The following is a 22,036-nucleotide window of genomic DNA, read 5'->3' as shown; positions in this document are numbered from 1 at the left end:
AGTGCCTGACGGAGTCTTTTATTACACTTGCTCTCAAGATCGCAATATAGTTACTTGGGTACAAGTTTGACTCGACTTATTCAATTACAAGTGACATTCACAATAAGGCAAGTTACAGGCTTCTTTGTTAACTAGGCCTCGTATTTATCGTAACAATTTAACAGCATTATAAAGGCATTTACAGCATTATAACGGTCGTTCTAACATTATAACAGCATTCCCAGTATTACAAGAACATAAACGAACTTACAGACAATAATTATTAAATTCCCACAATGTACAATTACAGCTGGCTTCACTGGGACGCGATGTGTGCCGCCATCTTGAACTCTGTATTATGGCGGACCCCCAGCCTCGTGGCTGAAAGGCTGTCAAATTGGAACTTCCTGGTCACGTGACCAAACTCAACATCAGGAAATTCCTGTGTACACACGCCCCCACTCCCACGGAGCAAAACACCTGCCGTGAGGCAGAACAGACACAGATCCATCCATCGTACATAAGCCTTGATGGACTGTTGCTGTTCGTGAGCACCTCCAAATGCTAACCAGCGTAGACACAATTCGTGAGGCTGGAGATGGATGGTGTGCCACATTTAAGTGTTCTCGCCCTTGTAGAACATAACATACCTGTCAACCCCTTACCAGTGCCTACCTTATTCAAGACCAATCCAGACCTTATTGGTCACTCTGTGCCATTAAAAATCTCAACGTTCATCCTACAAAGTCCCATCGCGAGGGAGAAACACAGACAAACCACATGCATTGCCCGTGTTGATACGGCTATGCACCGTATGGACCTAACTCAATTTCCCTGTACAGGAATACGGGATGGGTTGACAGGGATGTGACATCACTCACGACCAGCGAGCTCGCACACTCGTGAGCGCAGTCATTCTTCACATCAGCCGGAACAGTTCGGGAATGACAGCGCCACGCCACATCCATCTCGCCCGCCTCGTTTTGCCCTCGTGATGACTTTGGCTGCGGCTGTGACGAGCACGACGAACGTGTGCGAGCGGTGCCTTAGGAATAGCCCCGGAATAACATGGTACAGCCATTTAGGATTATTATGGATAAGCGTATATTGTACTCGAGGAGTAGTAAGTAGTAGTGGCGGTGCATTGCGCCAATTATGACTACTCCATGCCATCTTAGCAGCGATCCGGAAAATATAGAGGTGATAAATTAAGCCCTGGGATACACGGAGTGCACACGCGTGTCGAACACGCGTGTTCGATATGGATTTAATGAGCGCACACTAAGCATACGCGGAGTTTGACTTGATCTTAAGTGTAAACTTCTGAAAATATATTAATAAAGGTGCCCAGTTTGGGAGGGGGCATTGCCTCCTCCCTGTGTGCCCCCCTGCCAACTCCGGCCACGAGTCATTGAGCCCTGCATCGTCTGCAGTTGTCTCGTCACTCCCAAATCTGGCTGTCGCCTGATGAAGCTAGTTGTAATAACTGGCGAAACGTCGTACTTAGATTGTACATGTTGTGGAATTGCTCTCCAACACACCGGTGTGCTGTACTAGTAACAAATTGGCATGTTCTGTTTACGTGACAAACCTTACTAGTTGGCTGTGTTGGGTGGTGGCGGGTTTAATGACACATTTATATATTTTCGCGATCTAACCCAAAAAAATATATATTATGGCCTTCTCTCCGTGTCGTTCTTCTTCTTTAGTTTCTTCTCCTCAGAGTCTCTCACGCAGCAAGAGGTTGATGGGGGCAGAGGGAACGAGGAGGCCCCGTGTTTTTGGCAGAACTTGTTTCGCGCCGGGCTCGGGCATCATCTCGAACGTCTTCACAAACTGTGGGAGCAAGCAGCACACGCGGTGACAGAGAACGATCGCTGAGATTCAGGGAGAAACCAAATAACGTCACGATCTCGCGTGACGATACGGCCAGGGGTTTTCGGCCTTTTGCACAACTAGCTTGTACTCAGATTGTAAATGTTGTGGCTTGTAACGAATTGGCATGTTCTGTTTACGTGACAAACCTTACTAATTGGCTGTGTCGGGTGGTGGCATGTTTAATGACAAATTTATGTATGTATGCGATATAACCCAAAAAACCTGTATTATGTATATTGGTCGCGAAAGCCTGCTACATGTTAAACCAATAAAACCTTCGTCTGGGGATACCGACCCTGGCCAGGCAGAGGTGCATCTCGAGCTCGGCGATACGGCGTCCCACGCACCCACGCAGCCCAAAGCCAAATGGGATGTAGGCGAAGGGATGCGTTCTCTCCGAGGTGGCAGCAGCAGCAGCCTCTTCCTCCTCTTCCCCGCCACTGCCGTGCCGCCATGCGGCACGGTCCTTGCCCCGCAGCCAGCGCTGGGGCCGGAACTCCCGCGGATTCGGGAAGATTTATCCGTCCATGGAGAGCAGGTAGTTGCACAGTGACAGGTGGGTCTGCGGCGCCAGCGACGGGGGGCAACGATCACGTTGGCTGACCATCAAACATTCACCGATTCACTCCGCTCGCTCACCGGCCACCAGTCAGTTGTCTCATCATCACTATTTTCTCGCGGCTGCTGCCATGGTAACGGTTTTTCATAAATTCCATTCGTTGATATCTCCACTGATGTGGAGGACTCGGGTCTACCGGAATGACATGATTAATCTCATCCACACTGCGTTCAACCACCACGATTACTGCCGGTCAGAACCTTTCTCTTTCTCCTTCTTTCTTGGCGCTGCTCAACTTGGAAAAGCCCTCCCCCATTTTTCTCTCTTTGCCCACGTCCAAAAAAAGCTTTATCAACTCAATCAAAGCCTTACATCTTATCTGGTACATGTAACGTAGTTATTTTTTGTTGGTGACCGCTTGGCATTTTGGGCCTTAGAGCCATTATAAAAAAAACAACGGATGGGCCAATCAACTTATTTGAGAAGTGCCATTCACATTGAAACGTGCCCTATCTCATCAGACCTTGGAAGCTGAACAGTGTTGAACCTGGATGGCCCTTGACCACCAGGTACACGCCAGGTTGTCATAGGCATTTGCAGATTTACGTTGCAAAGCGCAGTGCGGAACAATTAATTATTATACTGTGACTCTATGCTTCCACATTTTTGTTTCTCGATTTCACCAACCCACCCTGACCGGCGTGAAGTATGTAAACAACCTTCATGACCCACGTGGCATGGAGAGGTCCTCCATCCAGAAGTGGGTTGACAAAAAGGGCTGTGCTGTACACGCACAAAGGCCATTTGTGGTGCAGTTCACACACTTTTCTACGAGCACGGTAACGTGAGTTTGATTCTGTGCTGTCCATTTCATCAACTTGCATTAATAAACAAGTACGGTCAAACAACATCCATAACTGCCACGGTTTGGTAAGTTCTTCATCCAACAGTGTATGACGAAGGTCTATTATTTAATCTTGGTCTGTTATTTAAGTGTCATTTTTACAAATGGCAACGCCTGATGAATTTCGACCAATCACAGATCGTTATAATCGAGTCACTACAGTAAAAACAACATGTAAATCACCACACTTGACAAAAGCGGCAGCGGTGATTAGAGAAACGATGCCATTTAGAAAATGGTCAAAGTTACAACTGACAGAAATGATTTATTTTTAAAAAAAAAAAATTCCGAACTTATTTCTACAGCTGAATCGACACCCAATGAATGTGGGGGAAATTTCCACGTGACGTATGCAGTGAGCTCAACGCGAGCACGGTTTACCCCTTTTGGTAAGGAGTACCCGCCGACTACCACGCCATCATCCATGATGCATCTCCCATTCTGGAAGACCACCGGGTATAACCTGCGGACATAAACAGCAAATACATTTAGAACTTAGAAACCTGCGTGAATCCATGTGTCCGAGATGGGCCTTACAAGGGAATCTCAACATAATTACTGGAAATTGCTTCAAGTGGCCCTTTCATCTTTGCTCACTTTTCCTCCCATTCCGCCACTGAGAGTAATTTTACTCAAATAGCAGTGAAACCGATTGTTAATTCTCAGACGTAGAATTTAGCCAAATAAAGTACAAAACAACATTTTTACTTGATGGGTTACTGTGCAGCCATTGGTGACGGCGCTCAGAACATCATCTGGACCGTAAAATTGGCAGAGGTGATAAAGTGACCTCCCATCGTATAATTTATGAACAGCGTTCAGCCCAAGGTAGAGCACGAACGAACGTATGAACACAACAACAAAATGTAACCTACAGAAAATGTTGAAGTAAACAACCTAGCTTTCAATCAAACCGAAACATAAGAAGCCGACTGACAAAGTAAGCGGCGCAGAGCCGACGGGCATCGCGAACGGCTAACACCACACACTAGCACGGTTGGCTATGTAGAGTGCAAAAGAAGTTTAATGTGCATACATACAGCTTGCATAGCGGACACAGCAGCAACCACGTATGCGGTCGCACCTTGCTGCCCTCCGAACAATGGCGGAGACAGGATTTTCAGGTAGGGGGGGCAACCCCTTTAGCAATGAAAAATGATAGGAGTTGTTAGTGAGGACTTGTCCCTTGCTTTTTATTCAACGCGTGCACGGCGATGGTGCAGCCATCGATCGAGGGTCGAATTCGAACCGTGTGTGATCGGCATCGCGCTCGCTGAAGGTGTTTGCCTTCAGGGAAGTCGTGTACTGTATACGCAACTGCGCACAATTCTATGAGTCACTTATAACTGCTTTGCCGTTACTTATTGCCAATTATGGACTCAGACTATTGTCCTCTCATCTCATGGTCGCAAAATGCCAATTTATTACTAATAAACCCCAATGATCCGATCGAAATTAGGGATTGCGATCGGATCATTGGGGGGGCACGTGCCACCCCACCCCCCCACTGGCTCTGCCAGTGCCCCCGAACACCTCACCGCAGCGTCTCCTTGATGACGGCCTTGAGGAGTGGCATCCGGGCCACCTCGTCAATGCCCGGCACGGCTATACCAGGCACGACTGCATTCACCTCACGGCACAGGGCCTCCTGCAAGGCGGGCATCCGAGCCAGGTGGTAGAGGCTCCACGAGAGCGTGTTCGACGTCTGTGAGTGACCAACAGTCAACAAACAATGATAAAACAAGGGCGGCGGTGAGGGGGGGGGCGATCGCACTTCACGCACGGTGACGCCGACAGACTGGCAGCAAGATCGCGGCCAACTGCCGACCGTGTCAGCCTCTGGCTGTAGCCGTCCGCCTATGGGAGTCGAACGTACGGTGTCCACGCCAGCCAGCAGGACCTCGGTGGTGTTGCTGTAGATTTCGGGCAACGAGAGGCGACCACTCGCCAGCAAGTGGGTCAGGTACTCGCCGCGCACCTCCTGCCCCCGGGAGATGCAATCCTTCACCTCCGCCAGCTTGACGTTTATCAGTCGCGTCGCTGCGGTGCCGGAGCCACCACATCGGCGCAAGGACAGCGGGTAGAAAATGAGGGAAACGTTTTAAATATTGTCGTGCCGTTCAGACAAAAAAATCCGTTCGACAGGTGTTGAGCTTTTCATGTTTTCCCGAAGGCCGTAACATAATGAGGCAATTCTGGGCTGATCGTTACAGGCACGAGTGCCGGTCGCAATTTCTACTGTTGTAAAAAATTGAGTTGCTCAAATGTGAACAAAATCTGATTGCAGCTGCCCCGAGTGGGAAACTGGAATAGCAACTTACAATCAGATCACAGAGGTCACACGACTGCCAGAGGTTGTGTATTCTATAAACCAACCATTGTTCATCAAACCCACTTTTTAACACTCTTTACATTCGCTAGACAGACCTGCGCCGCTATGCGGTACCAATTCGCCATAGTTACTTCATTTAAATGCTTTATCTGGTGAAGTATTACCAGTGAGAAATGCTCGGGTGGTGAGTCAAGGCCTTGAGCATCTACTTTTGTCGCGGTGGTACGTGTGAGCGCAGTCGGGGATAATGACGGTTGACCTAAGCCAACACACTGCACCGGTGTTGATGATGACGTCCCACGCCTGGACGAAGCGGCCCCAGAAAGGCAGGAGTGGCCGCGTCCACCGAGGTAGGACCGTCACGTGCACCGTGGTGGACATCATGCTCTCGATGGCGCGAATGAAGTCCTGGGTCTCCTTGGGGACGGCATCCTCGAGCGAGCCCATTCGAGTCTCAAACAGAACGGTTGTAACGCCTACCACGAACAATTGATGAGCACAAGAGGCGTTTTGTTGAAAGAAAACTAGTGGTTTTAAAGATGATCTGGTTTATTTTGTGCCCGGGTTACCATGACCGCTGGAAAGAAGGCCGGCCCCGTTCACGATTCGTGTACCATCGGCTCAGCCCAGATTCCCACAGTAGTCTCACCAGGCGAAGTGAACGCCCACCCAAGGCTGCGTAGCTTGGATAGGGAGTGGCACGTTTCTACCTGGACCACCCTTTGAGCCAGTTGCGATGTCACGAGTTCAACCAGAAGAGTGACTCATCGCTCTTGATTTATCTGAATTCGGTCAACTTCAAGGCCGTTTTCTCATTAAAAAAACTGAAAAATTGTGATAGTTACAGACTATCGTTTTGCACAATATTAAATAATCCAAGCTACTGTCATAAATGAATACAGTAATACCTTGGATTGCGAGCATAACTCGATCCGGAAACGTGTTCGTAATCCAAAGAACTTGTATATCAAAGCGAATTTCCCCATAAGAAATTATGGAAACTCGGATGATTCGTTCCACAAATTTGAAGTTTTCGTGACTGCAAGGATTCATACCCTTTGGTTTTTTCGGTAAAGTCACGTAGGTAAAAAATATATAAAAAATCACGACGTTTCAGGGGCAACACAAGCTTCCGTCTTCAGGTGGAACCGTTATTACAGTGATTAGCTTCACTTATTACAGTGACTTTGGCTGTAACGGTTCCACCTGAAGACGGAAGCTTGTGTTGCCTCCGAAACGTCGTGATAAAATTTAGTAGATTTATTTATTTATTTTTACCTACGTTGATTTACCGAAAAAACAAAAGAGTATGATTCGTTCCACAACCAAAAATACTGTATTCATATCAAAATGATTAATATATTTTAATTATTAAAATGTAATATAAAGTGATCAATTTAATTCATTAAGTTGAATCGTGGCTGGTGTGAGGGAGACGAGAGAGAGGAGAGGAGGGTTATTGTGTAGGACGACTTTTACTTGCAGTACAGTTACTAAAGAACAGTCACTACACTTGGACACAAAATAAAAAAATGCTTTACGCACACACTCGTGGTCACAACACTATAGTAAACAGTATACGCTCGCACGAATGTTGACGATACGAGTGAGGCACATCGACTGAGACCGAGCATGGGAGATGATTACCCACAATCCAACAGCGAGAGAGAGAAGAACCATCGGCTCAGTTGTGATCACGTGACGCTCGGCAGAAAAAGCGTATACTGTACGTACTACAGTACTCGTATTGCAAGACCTCGCTCGTTTATCAAATTAATATTTATTTAAAAAATGTGCTCGTCTTGCAAAACACTCGCAGACCAAGTTACTCGCAATCCAAGCTTTTACTGTACTTGTTACATTGGGAAAACTAAGCGACATGTCTCGTACCATGTTCGTGAACTTAAGGCAGATTTGAAATATGGTAGGACCAATACTTCTGCCGTGGCTGATCATCATTTTAACGCGGCTGGCTCACACGAAATTGATTTCTCTAAGACGATGGTACTTTGCAAGCCTACTGGCTATCAACAAAGATTTGTTCATGAACCCATCCATATATTGACAGAGACAATTTCAACCGAGGGGAAGGTTATAGACTCAGCAATCATTGGAAAGATGTCATCAACCACTTTGGGTCATGACTTGATTTGTGTTTTCTTGCCAACCTCCACCGTCTGCAGTGTGGGTTTATGGAGCGAGGTGCAATGCTTTGATTGGTGTAGACCTACTACCGGTGTCGGAGACCTCTCCCACATTAACATTAGCTGCCCCGCCCATCTCTAAACCTTTATGAACAGCTCGCTGTTCCTGTTGCGATCGAAACGCCGTGATATTTTTATTCACTTTATTTTATGGTTATTTTTTCAATCTACGTGACTTTACCGAAAGAACCATAGAATATGAATTCCTGCAGTCACGAAAGTTCTAAGTCAAAATTTGTTATTCTTTATTGCGACATCAAAATTGCAGCTGTGCCGCTTTCGGGCTCGGCTGAGCGAGCGCACCTTCAAAGGCGAATCGGTAGAGCAGCTGAGCGACGTCCGGCAGCGGGAAAACGGCGGCAGCGGCGCCGTGCCCGCGCCTCGCCCGCACGTGCCCCATCAGCTCTGTGACGACGGCGTTGAGGGGGTCCGCAAACTGCATCACCTCCCTGGGCTTGAGCATGCGCTGGTTGAGAACTTCGCGCATGCGTTTCCAGTCGGTGCCCGTCCTGCAGGTGTGGAGATGGGAAGGGGGGGGGGGCTAGCAGCTCCGGTAATCGGCCATGTGTGTGTGTGTGTTTGCATTCATCCGGAGGTGCAGGCAAAGGTGCGGACGCTGCACTGTAAACCCGGTGACCCCAGTTTGATTCCCGCTCACGGCCAACACCAATGACAATTATCTGAACCAGTCCTGGGCCTCCCCTAGGTTGACTCAGCCTCAAATGAGTACCCAGTGCAGTGTGCGAACATCCCTGCTGGGGAAACAAGAGTCGCAGAGCGTGGTGCTGGCCATCCAGCCCCTCGTGTACTGTGCCAGCCTTCATAGTTACTTGCTCCAAAAAGTCTGTAAATATTATAAGGGGAAATTTTGCTTTTGTCTAGGTCACGTACCTGGCATGTATGTGCACTGTATTGTGGTTGCAGTACACCGTGCATGTGTACAGCAGTGGCAGTTTTTTGGCCCCACGTTGAGGAGACAATATAGTCCAATTCGGGTTTTCCAGCTTCAAGTGATACAGAGTGCTGGTGGATTCATTCATCATTTCGAACACCAAGGCAATATTTAGTGGTGGTGGTGATGATGATGACAAGTGCTGCACTTTCACCAAACCAGTGGCAATATGGTGGAAGAGAGCAGATGATGAAGTCAGAGCATTTTCTTTTCTCAATGGGTCTGCATGTAAGTCTATCAGTCTCTCTATGGGTCTACGGGTCTCTAATAATGACGATGAAGCCATTGGCAGCACAATTCAGTTAATGAATGAATCCACCCGAAACTGGAAAACCCAATGCGCTGTACACAAAAAAAGAAAAAACTTCACTGGCATCATGGTGGACTCACTGGGTTAGCAGGCCTTTGGAATGACCCCGCATCAAATGATAATCATCCCAGGCGGGCAAGGTCATGCGCACAGGGTAAGGTCCCTCCTGTCTCATCAGCTGTTCGATAAGGTCTGGGTCGACAAGGCAGACGAACAGCTCCGGGCCCATGTATGTAGTCCACATGTTCCCGAAGCGCTTGTGATGTATAATCTGTTGGGTCAAACATCCCTCGTCATTGATTACTTGGTATTAGTGTGCGTCGCTCAAAGTATAAAACGATTTTCGAAACACCAAGAAATATATAAATGTGTCGTTAAACCCGCCACCACCCAACACGGCCAACTAGGAAGGTTTGTTACATCTTCTTGGTTCTTTCGGTAAAGTCACGTAGAAGGGAAATAATAAAATAATAAAAATTAAACATAATAAATACAATTCTCATGACGTTTCGGCCACAACGCAAGCAGCCGTCCTCAGGTGAAGAACAGGGCTTTTGGAAAGACAGCGTCCGAATGAACACCACCAAGCTTGGCAGCGTATATTTAAGCAGGAGTTAGAGGAGGAGAGCGCCTTGACAAATGAATTTACATATCAACAGGGGAATTTAGCATATTTATGGAAAATGTAGATATGGGATTAGTCACTACTTGTGGAATGTGTAGGTGGTGGGGGGGGGTGTTTCAAAGTCATATTATGCTCGTGTATTATGTAGGATTAGCAGTAATAAAGGGAGGAAGTAGGATTAGCAGTAATAAAGGGAGGGAAATTTTAATAGTAAGGAGCTGCAGCAGCCAAACCACCACGTAAAAAACTAAAATATCAATATACTCAATATACTCTCCAATAAGCTGAGCTACTAACAGTAAGTCATACATTACACTTCTATGTCGCAAAAAAATATAATATGCCTCCAGCTAAACTTTTTTCTTACATCACACGGATATACCCCGTACTATACACTGCCATAGACAAACCCAACATTAAATTATACACTGCGTTACTATACACCACCCTATACCTTAGACTATACATTGTAATATTACACTATGTATTATTCTACACACCCTACTGTATACCACACTGCTGTATATTCACTATACAAATACGTTACTATATGTTACCTTATACATTATATTAAACATTACACTTTTATACTATTTATTATTATTATACAATCTGCTATACACTATACCATTGACCGTCGCGTGAAAGGTACTAAGAGGAAGCAACGAAATATGTCAATGGAAGAGTGGTGAAAGGAGACTTGCAGCGGAGCAAAGACTCCATTCCCTGAGGAGAATACAAAAGATATATAGTCAATGCCAGCGAGTGGACTGCGGTCTGAAAGTCACCGTAAACGTGAACACAATCGGTTAAGACCCGAAATGGTTTATCACGTCCTTCCAATGATTGCTGAGCCAGAATCCATCTTCTCGGTTGAAATTGTCTCTGTGTTTGTATATGTGGATCGCTTCATGAACGAATCTCTCATGGTAGCCAGATGGCTTGCAGAGAACCTCTGTCTTGGAGCAGTCAATGTCATGTGAGCCCACTGAATTATAACAATGATCTGCCACGGCTGAGGTGTTTGTCCTACCGTGTTTCAGGTCTGATTTATGTTCACGGATGCGGTCCGAGACATGTCGTTTGGTTTCTCCAATGCAACTGCTACCACAGAGGCAACTTAGTTTGTAGACGCCAGGGTACTGTATGTCTGGAACCACATTTTTTACAGATGGGACCAGATCACGGATTGTATGTACTGTGTTGAATCGAACCTGGATATTGTGTTTATTCAGGATTTTGGATATCTTTTTTGTGACCCCCGCAATGTAGGGTAAGGTGATGGATTTGAGTGGCTCCTCAAGATGATTCTTCTTGATGGTTGGAGTGATGGCTTTGCGGATTTTGTAGTCGGAGTAACCATTAGCCTTGAGAGCTTGGTGTACGTGCTTGAGTTCACTGGCAATGTGTTCCTGGTCGGAGATGCATTGGGCTCTATGGTGTAGAGTCTTGATGATGGAATTATTCTGGGATGAATGGTGGTGGGAATCCGGTTTTAGGTAAGCATCCGTATGGGTAGCTTTCCTGTAGACAGAGTGGCTCATTGAACCATCAGGTCTCCTTTTAATTAGGATATCCAAAAAGGGTAGCTTGCCATCTTTTTCGACTTCCATGGTGAATCTGATGGTTGGGTGTATGGAATTGATGTGGTCGAGGAATTGGTCTAGAGCAGGCCGGCCATGTGGCCAAATGACAAAAGTGTCATCCACGTACCTCTTCCATAAGGTCGGGCGTAGAGTGGCAGTCTGGATGGCGTCAGTCTCAAATTTCTCCATGAAAACGTTGGCGCTCTCCTCCTCAAACCCCTGCTTAAATATACGCTGCCAAGCTTGGTGGTGTTCATTCGGACGCTGTCTTTCCGACAGCCCTGTTCTTCACCTGAGGACGGCTGCTTGCGTTGTGGCCGAAACGTCGTGTGAATTGTATTTTATTATGTTTTATTTTTATGACTTTATTATTTCCCTTCTACGTGACTTTACCGAAAGAACCAAGAAGATCAATTCCTGCCGTCACGAAAGCTTTAAATCGAAATTTAAGGTTTGTTACGTAAACAGAACATGCAATTCGTCACTAGTACAGCACATCGGTGTGTTGGAGAGCCAAGCCACAACATTTACAATCTGAGTACAACGTTTCGCCAGTAATTACAACCAGATTCATCAGGCGACAGCCAGAGTTGTGGAGAAGTCCACCTGTTTCTACAACATAATGCTGTATTTACATAGCTTCCTTCTACGTTGTAAAGTGCCGTCTAACCTTGTAAGTTCACAGCAAAAATGTTTTCAGGCAAATATACAGTGAGGGAAAAAAGTATTTGATCCCCTGCTGATTTTGTATGTTTGCCCACTGACAAAGAAATGATCAGTCTATAATTTTAATGGTAGGTTTATTTGAACAGTGAGAGACAGAATAACAATTAAAAAAATCCAGAAAACGTATGTAAAAAATGTTATGAATTGATTTGCATTTTAATGAGAGAAATAAGTATTTAACCCCTCTGCAAAACATGACTTAGTACTTGGTGGCAAAACCCTTGTTGGCAATCACAGAGGTCAGACGTTTCTTGTAGTTGGCCACCAGGTTTGCACACATCTCAGGAGGGATTTTGTCCCACTCCTCTTTGCAGATCTTCTCCAAGTCATTAAGGTTTCGAGGCTGACGTTTGGCAACTCGAACCTTCAGCTCTCTCCACAGATTTTCTATGGGATTAAGGTCTGGAGACTGGCTAGGCCACTCCAGGACCTTAATGTGCTTCTTTTTGAGCCACTCCTTTGTTGCCTTGGCCGTGTGTTTTGGGTCATTGTCATGCTGGAATACCCATCCACGGCCCATTTTCAATGCCCTGGCTGAGGGAAGGAGGTTCTCACCCAAGATTAGACGTTACATGGCCCCGTCCATCGTCCCTTTGATGCGGTGAAGTTGTCCTGTCCCCTTAGCAGAAAAACACCCCCAAAGCATAATGTTTCCACCTCCATGTTTGACGGTAGGGATGGTGTTCTTGGGGTCATCGGCAGCATTCCTCCTCCTCCAAACATGAAGAGTTGAGTTGATGCCAAAGAGCTCCATTTTAATCTCATCTGACCACAACATTTTCACCCAGTTGTCCTCTGAATCATTCAGATGTTCATTGACAAACTTTAGACAGGCATGCATATGTGCTTTTTTGAGCAGGGGGACCTTGCGGGCGCTGCAGGATTTCAGTCCTTCACGGCGTAGTGTGTTACCAACTGTTTTCTTGGTGACTATGGTCCCAGCTGCCTTGAGATCATTGACAAGATCCTCCCGTGTAGTTCTGGGCTGATTCCTCACCATTCTCATGATCATTGCAACTCCACGAGGTGAGATCTTGCATGGAGCCCCAGACCGAGGGAGATTGACAGTTCTTTTGTTTCTTCCATTTGCGAATAATCGCACCAACTGTTGTCACCTTCTCACCAAGCTGTTTGATGATGGTCTTGTAGCCCCTTCCAGCCTTGTGTAGGTCTACAATCTTGTCCCAGACATCCTTGGAGAGCTCTTTGGTCTTGGCCATGGTGGAGAGTTTGGAATCTGATTGATTGATTGCTTCTGTGAACAGGTGTCTTTTATACAGGTACTCCCTTTAAGAGTTTGCTCCTAATCTCAGCTCGTTACCTGTATAAAAGACACCTGGGAGCCAGAAATCTTTCTGATTGAGAAGGTTTAAATACTTATTTCCCTCATTAAAATGCAAATCAATTTATAACATTTTTGATATGCGTTTTTATGGATTTTGTTGTTATTCTGTCTATCACTGTTCAAATAAACCTACCATTGAAATTATAGACTGATCATTTCTTTTTAACACGTAGGCTTTCGCGACCAATGTTATTCATAATCAACGTTTTTGGGTTTAGATCGCGTTATTTATAAATGTGCCTGGAAGCGTATTATTAAATAAGATACATTACAATTCCTTATAAGGGAAACAAACACTAACTGATTACTAATGTAGCATAATCACAATAAAACACATTCCAAATGATTACTAATCTACAACTCGCATCGTAACAATAGCCTGATTACTAATCTAGTATATAATTACAATCACTCCCCCCTTGAATCTTTGCACCTGATGAGTTAATGAGTTAATGATGACGTCACCCTGCTGCTGCTCTATATAAGAACGGGAGACACAGCAGAGCCTCACCATTCTGGCGAATTGCCCGATGATGCTGGATGCAATTACCAGCGAAACGCGTTCCTGAACCGGTTCTCCCTGATACACTGCTGCGGCTCGTCGGTGTCCCGTGGGTTCTCCAGCCACCCCGGGGTGTGCGAGGGCCCCAGACCGGGTGGTCTGGGGTGGCCTTGCTGCCGGAGGGTGGGGGAGCCGCGGGCGCTGTGGGAGGAGTGACCCAGCTGCAGCGAGCACATGGAGATGGAGACGGAGTCGCGGCGCACGGCGCAGCCTGAGGAAGACACCCGGGGCGCTGCGAGAGACCGTAGGAGCGGGGCGGGCCCGTCTGGTGCGAGGGTGATGTCGGGTGAGGCGCAACAAGGGAAGAGAGTGGGGGGGGGGGTGGAGGGGTTGGGGAGCGCGGGGAGGGAGGAGCGGGGAGGAGAACGAGGGGGAGCGCCGGGAGGAGGGGGTGGGAGTACCCCCGATCGGAAGGGGGAGGAAGGGGCAGGATAGGCGCCAGCAGCCCAGGGGCCGGGAGGGGGGCAGCGGAGAGAGAAGACGGCGGGGGTTGGCCCGGTGGGTGCGGGGAGGCCCGGCGGGGGAGCGGGGAGGTGGCGCGGTGGAGCTGGGGCGGGCCTGACCCCGTTGCAGGCCAAGAGGCACAATTGCGTGCGGGTCGAGTTTAAGGAAGATGTGGAAGAGGGGGTCACCCTGGACAGGACGACCTTCGTGAGGTCGGTTGTGCTGGGAATGCTGCAGGTGGAGGTGGAGGACTTGTACTGCCTGATTGCCCTGCCGGGGGGGAGGGCATTCGACGTGAGCTTCACCACCAACATCCTGCTGCAAAAATTCCTTGCCCGTTTCGAGGAGAAGGCGGGGAAGAAGCCGCTGGCGTCTATGAGGACGCGGTTGCTATCGGACCTGGAGACGAAGGTAGTGACCGTGTTCCTTTATAATGAAGCGTTGCATGATCAGGACGTGGAGGTGTGGCTGCGGCAGCACTGTGTGGTCCTGTCGGGCTGCAAGAGGGTGCTGGATGCGGCGGGGATATGGACGGGGGCCAGGCAGTGGAGGGTGCGTCTGAAGACGGAGGGGGGGGGCACTGAAGCATGTCCCGAGTGCTCTGAACATCGGCGGAAACAGGGGCTATGTGGTGTACGCGGGACAGCCCAAGCTGTGCAGGAGGTGTGGGGGAGGGGGGCACCTGGCAGCAGCATGCGTGGCGCGCGTTTGCTACAGGTGCAGGGCGCTGGACCACACGGTGGAGGAGTGCGGGGAGCCAGCCCTTTGCAACCTGTGCGGCAGCAGAGGGCATTTGTACAGGACCTGCCCAGAATCCTACGCTAACAGGGCGCGGGCATGGCGGAGTGGCCAGGTGGAGGAGGCGACGGAGGCTGCCGGATGGGAAGCGGGCCGGGAGCGGGAAGGGGAAGGGAAAGGGGAGGTGGAGGAACCGCGGCCCCCCGAGGAAGGTGAGGGAGGGGGATCGGCGGAGGAGGGAGCACCACCACCACTGGAGGGGGCGGAGGAGGGAAGGGGAGACAGCATGGAGGACTCGGGAACGCCGCTGGGGAACTGGTCGGAGGTGACAGGAGAGGAGGGCGAGGTGGGGCAGCGGGTGGAGGAAGGGGCGGATGAAGCATGGGAGGAAGTGGGGGGGAGGAAAAGGAAGCGGGACAGAGTCCTGATAGGAGCTAGTCCCCAGGAAGACACGAGCCCTTCAGGATCCGCGCCGGACTCGGGAGAGTCGGGGTGGAGGTGGGGGGAAGGGGGGGAACGTTTGATCCGGGGAAAGCCCCGTAAATCAAAGGGGAGGAAAACGGTTAAGGGGAAGGCGGGCAAAGGCAGGAGGAGGGAGCGCGCGCCGGAGTCCGACACGGGATAAATCACGCCCCGGCATGGACATATCCGCAGCATCGGTCAATGTGAGAGGGATGAAGGGGAAGGGAAGGAGGGGGGCAATCATGCAGTGGCTGCAGCTCACCAGAAGCGATGTAATCTTCCTCCAGGAATGTCACCTCCCCTACACCCTAGGGTCGGAGGCTCTGCTGGACGGATGGAAGGGACAGTACTTTTGGTCTGGCAGCAACGAGAGCAGGTGCACAGGTGTGGTCACCCTCATAGGAAGACGGGGAATGAGTGTAGAAGGGACCCAGGAAATAATACCGGGTCGGCTTCTCTGTCTAGACGCTACTTACCAGGGCGTGCAGCTTCGGCTGATAAACGTGTACGCCCCGGTACGGTGCATGGAAAGGAAGGAGGTGTGGGAGAGCCTGGCGGGCCTACTGGCCACCAGGAGGCAGATCATCGTGGGGGGCGATTTTAATTGCCCGTTAGGCCTGGCGGACCTGGTGTCGGTGAAGGGGAGGAGGAAGTTAGATTCCTCTTCCAGGGAACTGAGGGAGCTGATGGGGACCTTTGGGATGGTGGATACGTTCAGGAGGATGCACGGCACGTGGCCAGAGTTCACGTGGGCGGACAAGAGTGGGGGAGCACAGTCACGCATTGACTTTATCTTCGTTTCCGACAAGGTAAATGTGGGCAGCGCGGGGGTGGAACCTTTTCCCCTCTCGGATCACAGAATGGTGGTGGCGGAGCTTGTGATCCCGGGGGGGGTGAAGAGGGGGAAGGGCGTGTGGAAGATGAATGTGGGCTTGCTGGCGGAGCAGGAGTTGGTGGAGGATTTCAAGCGAGCGTATGCCAGCTGGAGGACGCTGCAGGTGTGCTTCCCCACGAGGGTGGAGTGGTGGGGGCATGTAAAGTGTAGGATCAGAACGTTCTTTCAGTGTTACAGTAGAAGAAATGGGGTGGGTAGGGATTTGAGACAATGGAACGCTAGGTTAGAAAGGCTGTATGGGCTGCTAGGGCTAGGGTTCCCGGTGGGAGAAAGGATAGCGGAGATGAAGGGGAGGGTAGCCTCAGTCCTGGAAAAGAGGGCTAGGCAATTAGTGTATAGGGCGAGGGTCAGGGCAACAGAGGATAGGGAGCAGTGTACACGTTTTTTCCTTAAGGCGGGTAGGGAGGGAGACAATGAAATGAGGGAGCTGGTTAGTCCTACTAGGGGTAGACAGGTGACGACGGAAGGGATGATTAGTGTAGCGGAGGACTTTTATGGGGAGTTGTATAAAGGGAAAGGGATAGATGGGGGGCGGCGGGAGGAGCTGCTGGGAGCATTGGCGAAGAGGGTTGAGAACCCGGAGGCGCTAGGGGAGAGGATTCAATGGGAGGAAGTGGAAGGGGCGGTGAAGGGGCTGAACAAGAACAGGACCCCAGGCCCGGACGGGATCCCGGCGGACTTTTACATAAAATTCTGGGAACTCCTGAAGGAGGATGTTGTGCAAATTTGTAGGGAAACGTTGGAGGAGGGGCAGGTACCGGACGACATGCAGGAGGGCCTGGTGACACTGATTTATAAAGGGAAGGGGGAGCGTAGGGACCTGGGAAGTTGGAGGCCAATAACCCTCCTGAACGCGGACTATAAGATCGTGGCAAGGGTGGTGGCAGGGCGACTGGGGAAGGTGGTGGGTGAGGTGGTGGGGCCGGACCAGACGTGTGCGGTCCCGGGGAGGAGGATCGCGGACACTTTGGTGGTCTTGAGGGAGGCGATTGAAGGCGAGAGAGAGAGGGGGTGTCCGTTGGGGATCCTAAGTCTGGACCTGGACAAGGCCTTCGACCGCCTCTCTCATGAATTCATGCTGGCGGTGATGGAGAGGATGGGGGTGTGCGGGCCCCTGGTGGAGTGGGTGAAGCGACTCTATGGGGGGCTCAGGGCCAGGCTCCTGATAAATGGGGAATGCTCCGGGATCATCCCAGTGGGATCGGGGGTGCGGCAGGGATGCCCGATGTCCCCAGTGCTATTTGTCATGTGCATGGAGCCGCTGGCGCAGATGATAAGGAATGACCAGAGGATTGGGGGGGTGGTAATACCGGGGAGCAAGGAGCAGAGAAAGGTGACCCTGTACATGGACGACGTGGCCGTGCTATGCAGGGACGTGGCATCGGTATGGAGGGCAATGGAGGGGATGGGGAGGTTCTGCGCGGCCTCCGGATTGAAGGTCAGTGTGGGGAAAAGTCAGCTCATGGTTTTTGGAGACCCGAGGCTTTTCGAGGGTCGGCCGCCGGAGCTGAGTCTACAAACAGAGGGGATAAAGATACTGGGGGTGTTTTTCTGTGGGGATAGGATGGGGGAAGGTAACTGGGAGAAGGGGGTGAGGAAGGCAAAGGGCTGCCTAGGTAAGTGGGCTGGGAGGCGGCTCACGATGGCCGGTAGAATTATGGTGGTTAAAACAGAAATATTACCACCCCTAAACTACTTGGCGCAGGTGTTCCCGCCAGGTGGGAGGGAGGCTAAGGCCTTGACCACGGCGATTTTCAGGTTTATCTGGGGGGGAGGGATGGAGAGGGTGAGGAGGGCCGTGGTGTGTCTGCAGGTCCAGAATGGGGGGAGGGGTGCCCCAAATGTGGGGTATACCCTGCAATCGACCTTTGTCTGCAATGCGCTGCGGCTGTTCTTCTCTGCGGAGCCGCGGGGCAAGGCAGCGTGGTATATGAGGTACCGACTGACGTGGCGGTTGCGGGGGCTCGGGATGACTGAGGCAGGAAGGAGCACCCCTTTGGACTGGCCGGGGGGCTGGGTTAGCGACGTGGTGGGGAGCTACGTCGGGCAGCACGGCCTGAGCCGGTGGGGGGGTCGGTGGGCCCCCAGGGAGGTGCGGGCTGCGGCGGAGAAGGAGGAGGCCTGTGACGAGGTGGCCGGTGCGAGGAGGGAGACGCACGGGAAGATTTGGAGGAATGTGGCGTCGGCAGTGCTCACGAAGGAGCAGCGGGACCTGTCATGGCTGGCTGTCCGAGACAGGTTGGAGACACGGGGTTTCTTGTACAGCCGCCAAATGGCGCATACCCCCAAGTGCCCGAGGGGCTGCAACGCGGATGAAACTGCGGCGCATGTGATGGTGGCGTGCCCTTTCGCCCAGGAAGTCTGGAGGAGGAGTAAGCCGTTGCTGGCCCGTTTCGCTCTATCAAGGGTGACGGCACGGGACGTCATGTGGGGAGAGCTGCGGGGGGTGGGGAGGGAGGACAGGGACCGGGTGTGGGCTGTAATAGGAGCGACGAAAGAGGCGCTGTGGAAAGCGCGAAAGAAGGGGCTGGAGGGGTCCCTGACGTCCCCGTTGGAGACATGCTATGCTGCGAGGAGACTGTTGGAAAGGGTGGTAGAGATGGACCAAGGGAAAATGGGGCGCGAGGCCGCAAGGGAACGATGGAAGTGGCCGCTGCCCAGGGTGGGCTAGGGCGGGGGGGGGGGTGGGAGGTCCTCGCCGGCATCCGGGGGGTGAAGGTGTGCGTGGCTGGAAGGGGAGGCTTCCCCTCCGATGCTGTGGCACGGGTGAACCCGGCCCAGAGGATGGGTCGGTGACTGAGCGGGACCTTTAGGGCGCGAGTGAGGGGGCGCCCCCTCGGGATTCGGTTTGTTTTTCGGTTTGTTGTCACCGCCGAGATACTGAATAAAATTTAAAAACCGCAATTACCAGCGAAACGTCGTACTCAAATTGTAAATGTTGTGGCTTCAACACACCGGTGGGCTAAAGCAGTGAACTATTTGTCTTTTGTCAACGTGACACATTTTTACTGATTGGCCGTGTCGGGTGGTGGAGGGTTACGACACATTTATAAATAACGCGATCTAAACCCAAAAACGTTGATTATGAATGATCATTTCTTTGTCAGTGGGCAAATGTACAAAATCAGCAGGGGATCAAATACTTTTTTCCCTCACTGTACGTGTCAAACTTTTCATGCGGGTGACGAAAGACCAATAATTTTTTGCTCACCAGCCATGATCAAGCCACTGCTGGACGAAGGCTTCCCCAAGTCCGTCGCCATCGCACGATCCTGCGATGCAACAATCCACCGAGCACCCGCGCTCAAGCTCATTTCATCACTCCATCTCCCCGGCAGACGTACCTCGAGCAGAACTTAATTTGAGCTCACTTCCCCCCCATCGTCTCACGGCAAACACCTGACAAAGTTGCGCTGACAAAGAATAGCAGCCGGAGCTGATGATGATCGACGATGCGTCACTCACCTGCAGCTCGTGGAACTCGCTCAAATAGCCGCGGATGACGAGCCAGTAGAGAGAGGACAGCATCCCCACACCGGGCAGCTCCTTCACGGACCGAGGCTGCTGCCCGGTCGGCGAGTCGAACTTGCCCGCCAGCTTGCCGTCATCAGCACCCCTCCTCGCGGTGGCGTCTGCCACGGAGGAGCCGCTGGCCGACCTCGAGACGGCACCGCGGGAGCAGAGGGCGGCTTGCGGCGAGCGCAGCCTCGTGCGGGGCACGGTTAAGGTCAAGCGCTGGGGCAGGGCTGCCCAACGCACGAGAGCACGTGGGGCAAGCAGCAGCAGCATCATCATCAGCAGCAGCAGCAACTCGTGGGTTGCCTCTGCAGCGCTGAAGGCTCTGTTGTTGATCGTGCAAATGTAGACGGGAGATTTGCTCAGCTCAGCCTCGGCGTCGCTGGGTTTCCGCACTGTAACCTCGAGAGCGCATGTACACTTTCTGCTTGACCCCGCGTCTGATGCTTATCGTGCTGTATCGGGGGTGGGACGCACACACAAGTCGAGGTACGAGCACTCTGTAGGGGGCGCGCCTTTTACTGCTGCGTAGGTCTTTGTTGTTGCTGTATGTACACTGGATGTTGTGAACTCTTTGAAGGGGTCACCCCGGACTGTGATACGACGCCACGCGAATCGCGCTCTGTGAAAGCCCCAGCGCTGTGGGGGGGGGACGTGAGGTGGGATCGCGCAGGGAATGCCGTGGGACCCACAAATAACCCGTTGGGCTTCGGGGTGGCCGGCAGATGGCGGTACATCCCAAGTGGGTTGCTTGAGAAATGTCCGGCGTTGGCCGTGATCGACACTGTCGTTCAATTCGGATGGATGGGGTTTGTAAGCCCTGAAAGCGAACACAGACACTGTCTCGGCCTCGCTGTGCGCTGCGTTGCACCGCTATCCGAGTAGTTAACATCGCATCCAATAAACCCTCAGAGCCAGGGTGAACACCAGACTCCAAACGTAATTTATTGAATTGAACGAAGTAAAACTGATGGAAAAACACAGCACAGATACACCATCTGTTAATACTTGGAAACATCAACACAATGCATGAACACTACAGTATCACAACATTGTCCTAGATAACATGTTTCTCAACAATAGATCCTGGATGGACCAGGCACCCACAACAGCACTGAACAGCTATACAAGAGAACAAGCTACTGTGTTAAACAAAGGCAGATCGTGCAATCATCACACTGCACCCCAAATGTACAGCACTGCATATAACACTGCACTATGAATGAGACATTTTGACATCCTTGTGTAATGCGAGCATAAATGGGGTTGCTGCTGGGTTCTGGCCCAATCACACGGCCCGGGGTATTGGGGGCGGAGTCCGGTATGGGGGGCGTGTGGGAGGTGCCGCCGTTCACCTCGGGTCCAATTGGAAGCGAGGTGAATGGAGGTGGAGCCAGCAGGGCAGTATGGGAAGGCCGGATCTGACGATCCGGAAGGGGAGGAGTCAGGGTCACGTGGGATAGAAGATATAGGTGGGAGCCCGAAAGGGATCGGGGTCAGTTGTTGGCGTGAAGAAGCGGGGCCACGTTGGGTGGCCGCCGCGCCATCAGCCACGTGGCTGATGGGGCTTCAGCACACCGTCGGCCAGCGGTGTACGGAGCGGGGGGGAGCTGGAGAGACTGACGGAAGAGTGCGTGTGGGGCACATCGCGAGGAGACCGCATGCGGGGCATGCGCGAGGAGACGCTGGTCCACTGTCAGGACCAGCGGGGTGTGAGGAAGAGCGGAGGAGCTGACGAGGGAGCGCGTGCGGGGCGCGCTCGAGACAACGCTGGTCCGCGAACAGGACCCAGCGGGGTGCGGAGAAAGAAACTAAATAAAAGACAAACGGAGACAGCAGTGCCTGACGGAGTATTTTATTACACTTGCTCTCAAGATCGCAATATAGTTACTTTGGTACAAGTTTGACTCGACTTATTCAATTACAAGTGACATTCACAATAAGGCAAGTTACAGGCTTCTTTGTTAACTAGGCCTCGCATTTATCGTAACAATTTAACAGCATTATAAAGGCGTTTAC

The 22,036-nt window shown here is 51.0% G+C and overlaps 1 protein-coding gene across 2 annotated transcripts; it reads right to left on the bottom strand.

Moving 5' to 3' along the window:
- Positions 1–2: 2 nt before the first annotated feature.
- On the bottom strand, positions 3–20,707 carry LOC144721014 (sterol 26-hydroxylase, mitochondrial-like). Of its 2 annotated transcripts, XM_078598293.1 has the most exons (8): positions 19,967–20,707; positions 9,199–9,389; positions 8,160–8,365; positions 5,931–6,128; positions 4,859–5,360; positions 3,702–3,783; positions 2,153–2,419; positions 3–1,815 (listed from the first exon to the last, which is right to left on the bottom strand). In XM_078598293.1, the coding sequence occupies exons 1-7, from the start codon at positions 20,294–20,296 to the stop codon at positions 2,375–2,377; spliced, it is 1,554 nt and encodes a 517-aa protein (XP_078454419.1). In that variant the 5' UTR covers positions 20,297–20,707; the 3' UTR covers positions 3–1,815; positions 2,153–2,374. The 2 variants fall into 2 exon arrangements, with proteins under 2 accessions (XP_078454419.1, XP_078454417.1); XM_078598291.1 differs by having other exon boundaries at positions 2,153–3,783.
- Between the last annotated feature and the right edge of the window lie 1,329 nt (positions 20,708–22,036).

Source organism: Lampetra planeri, chromosome 10 (assembly GCF_965212315.1).
Source record: "Lampetra planeri chromosome 10, kcLamPlan1.2.h2, whole genome shotgun sequence".
Lineage (NCBI taxonomy): Eukaryota > Metazoa > Chordata > Hyperoartia > Petromyzontiformes > Petromyzontidae > Lampetra > Lampetra planeri.
Note: the sequence above shows the minus strand (reverse complement) of the source record. Positions and strands in the feature narration are given on the sequence as shown.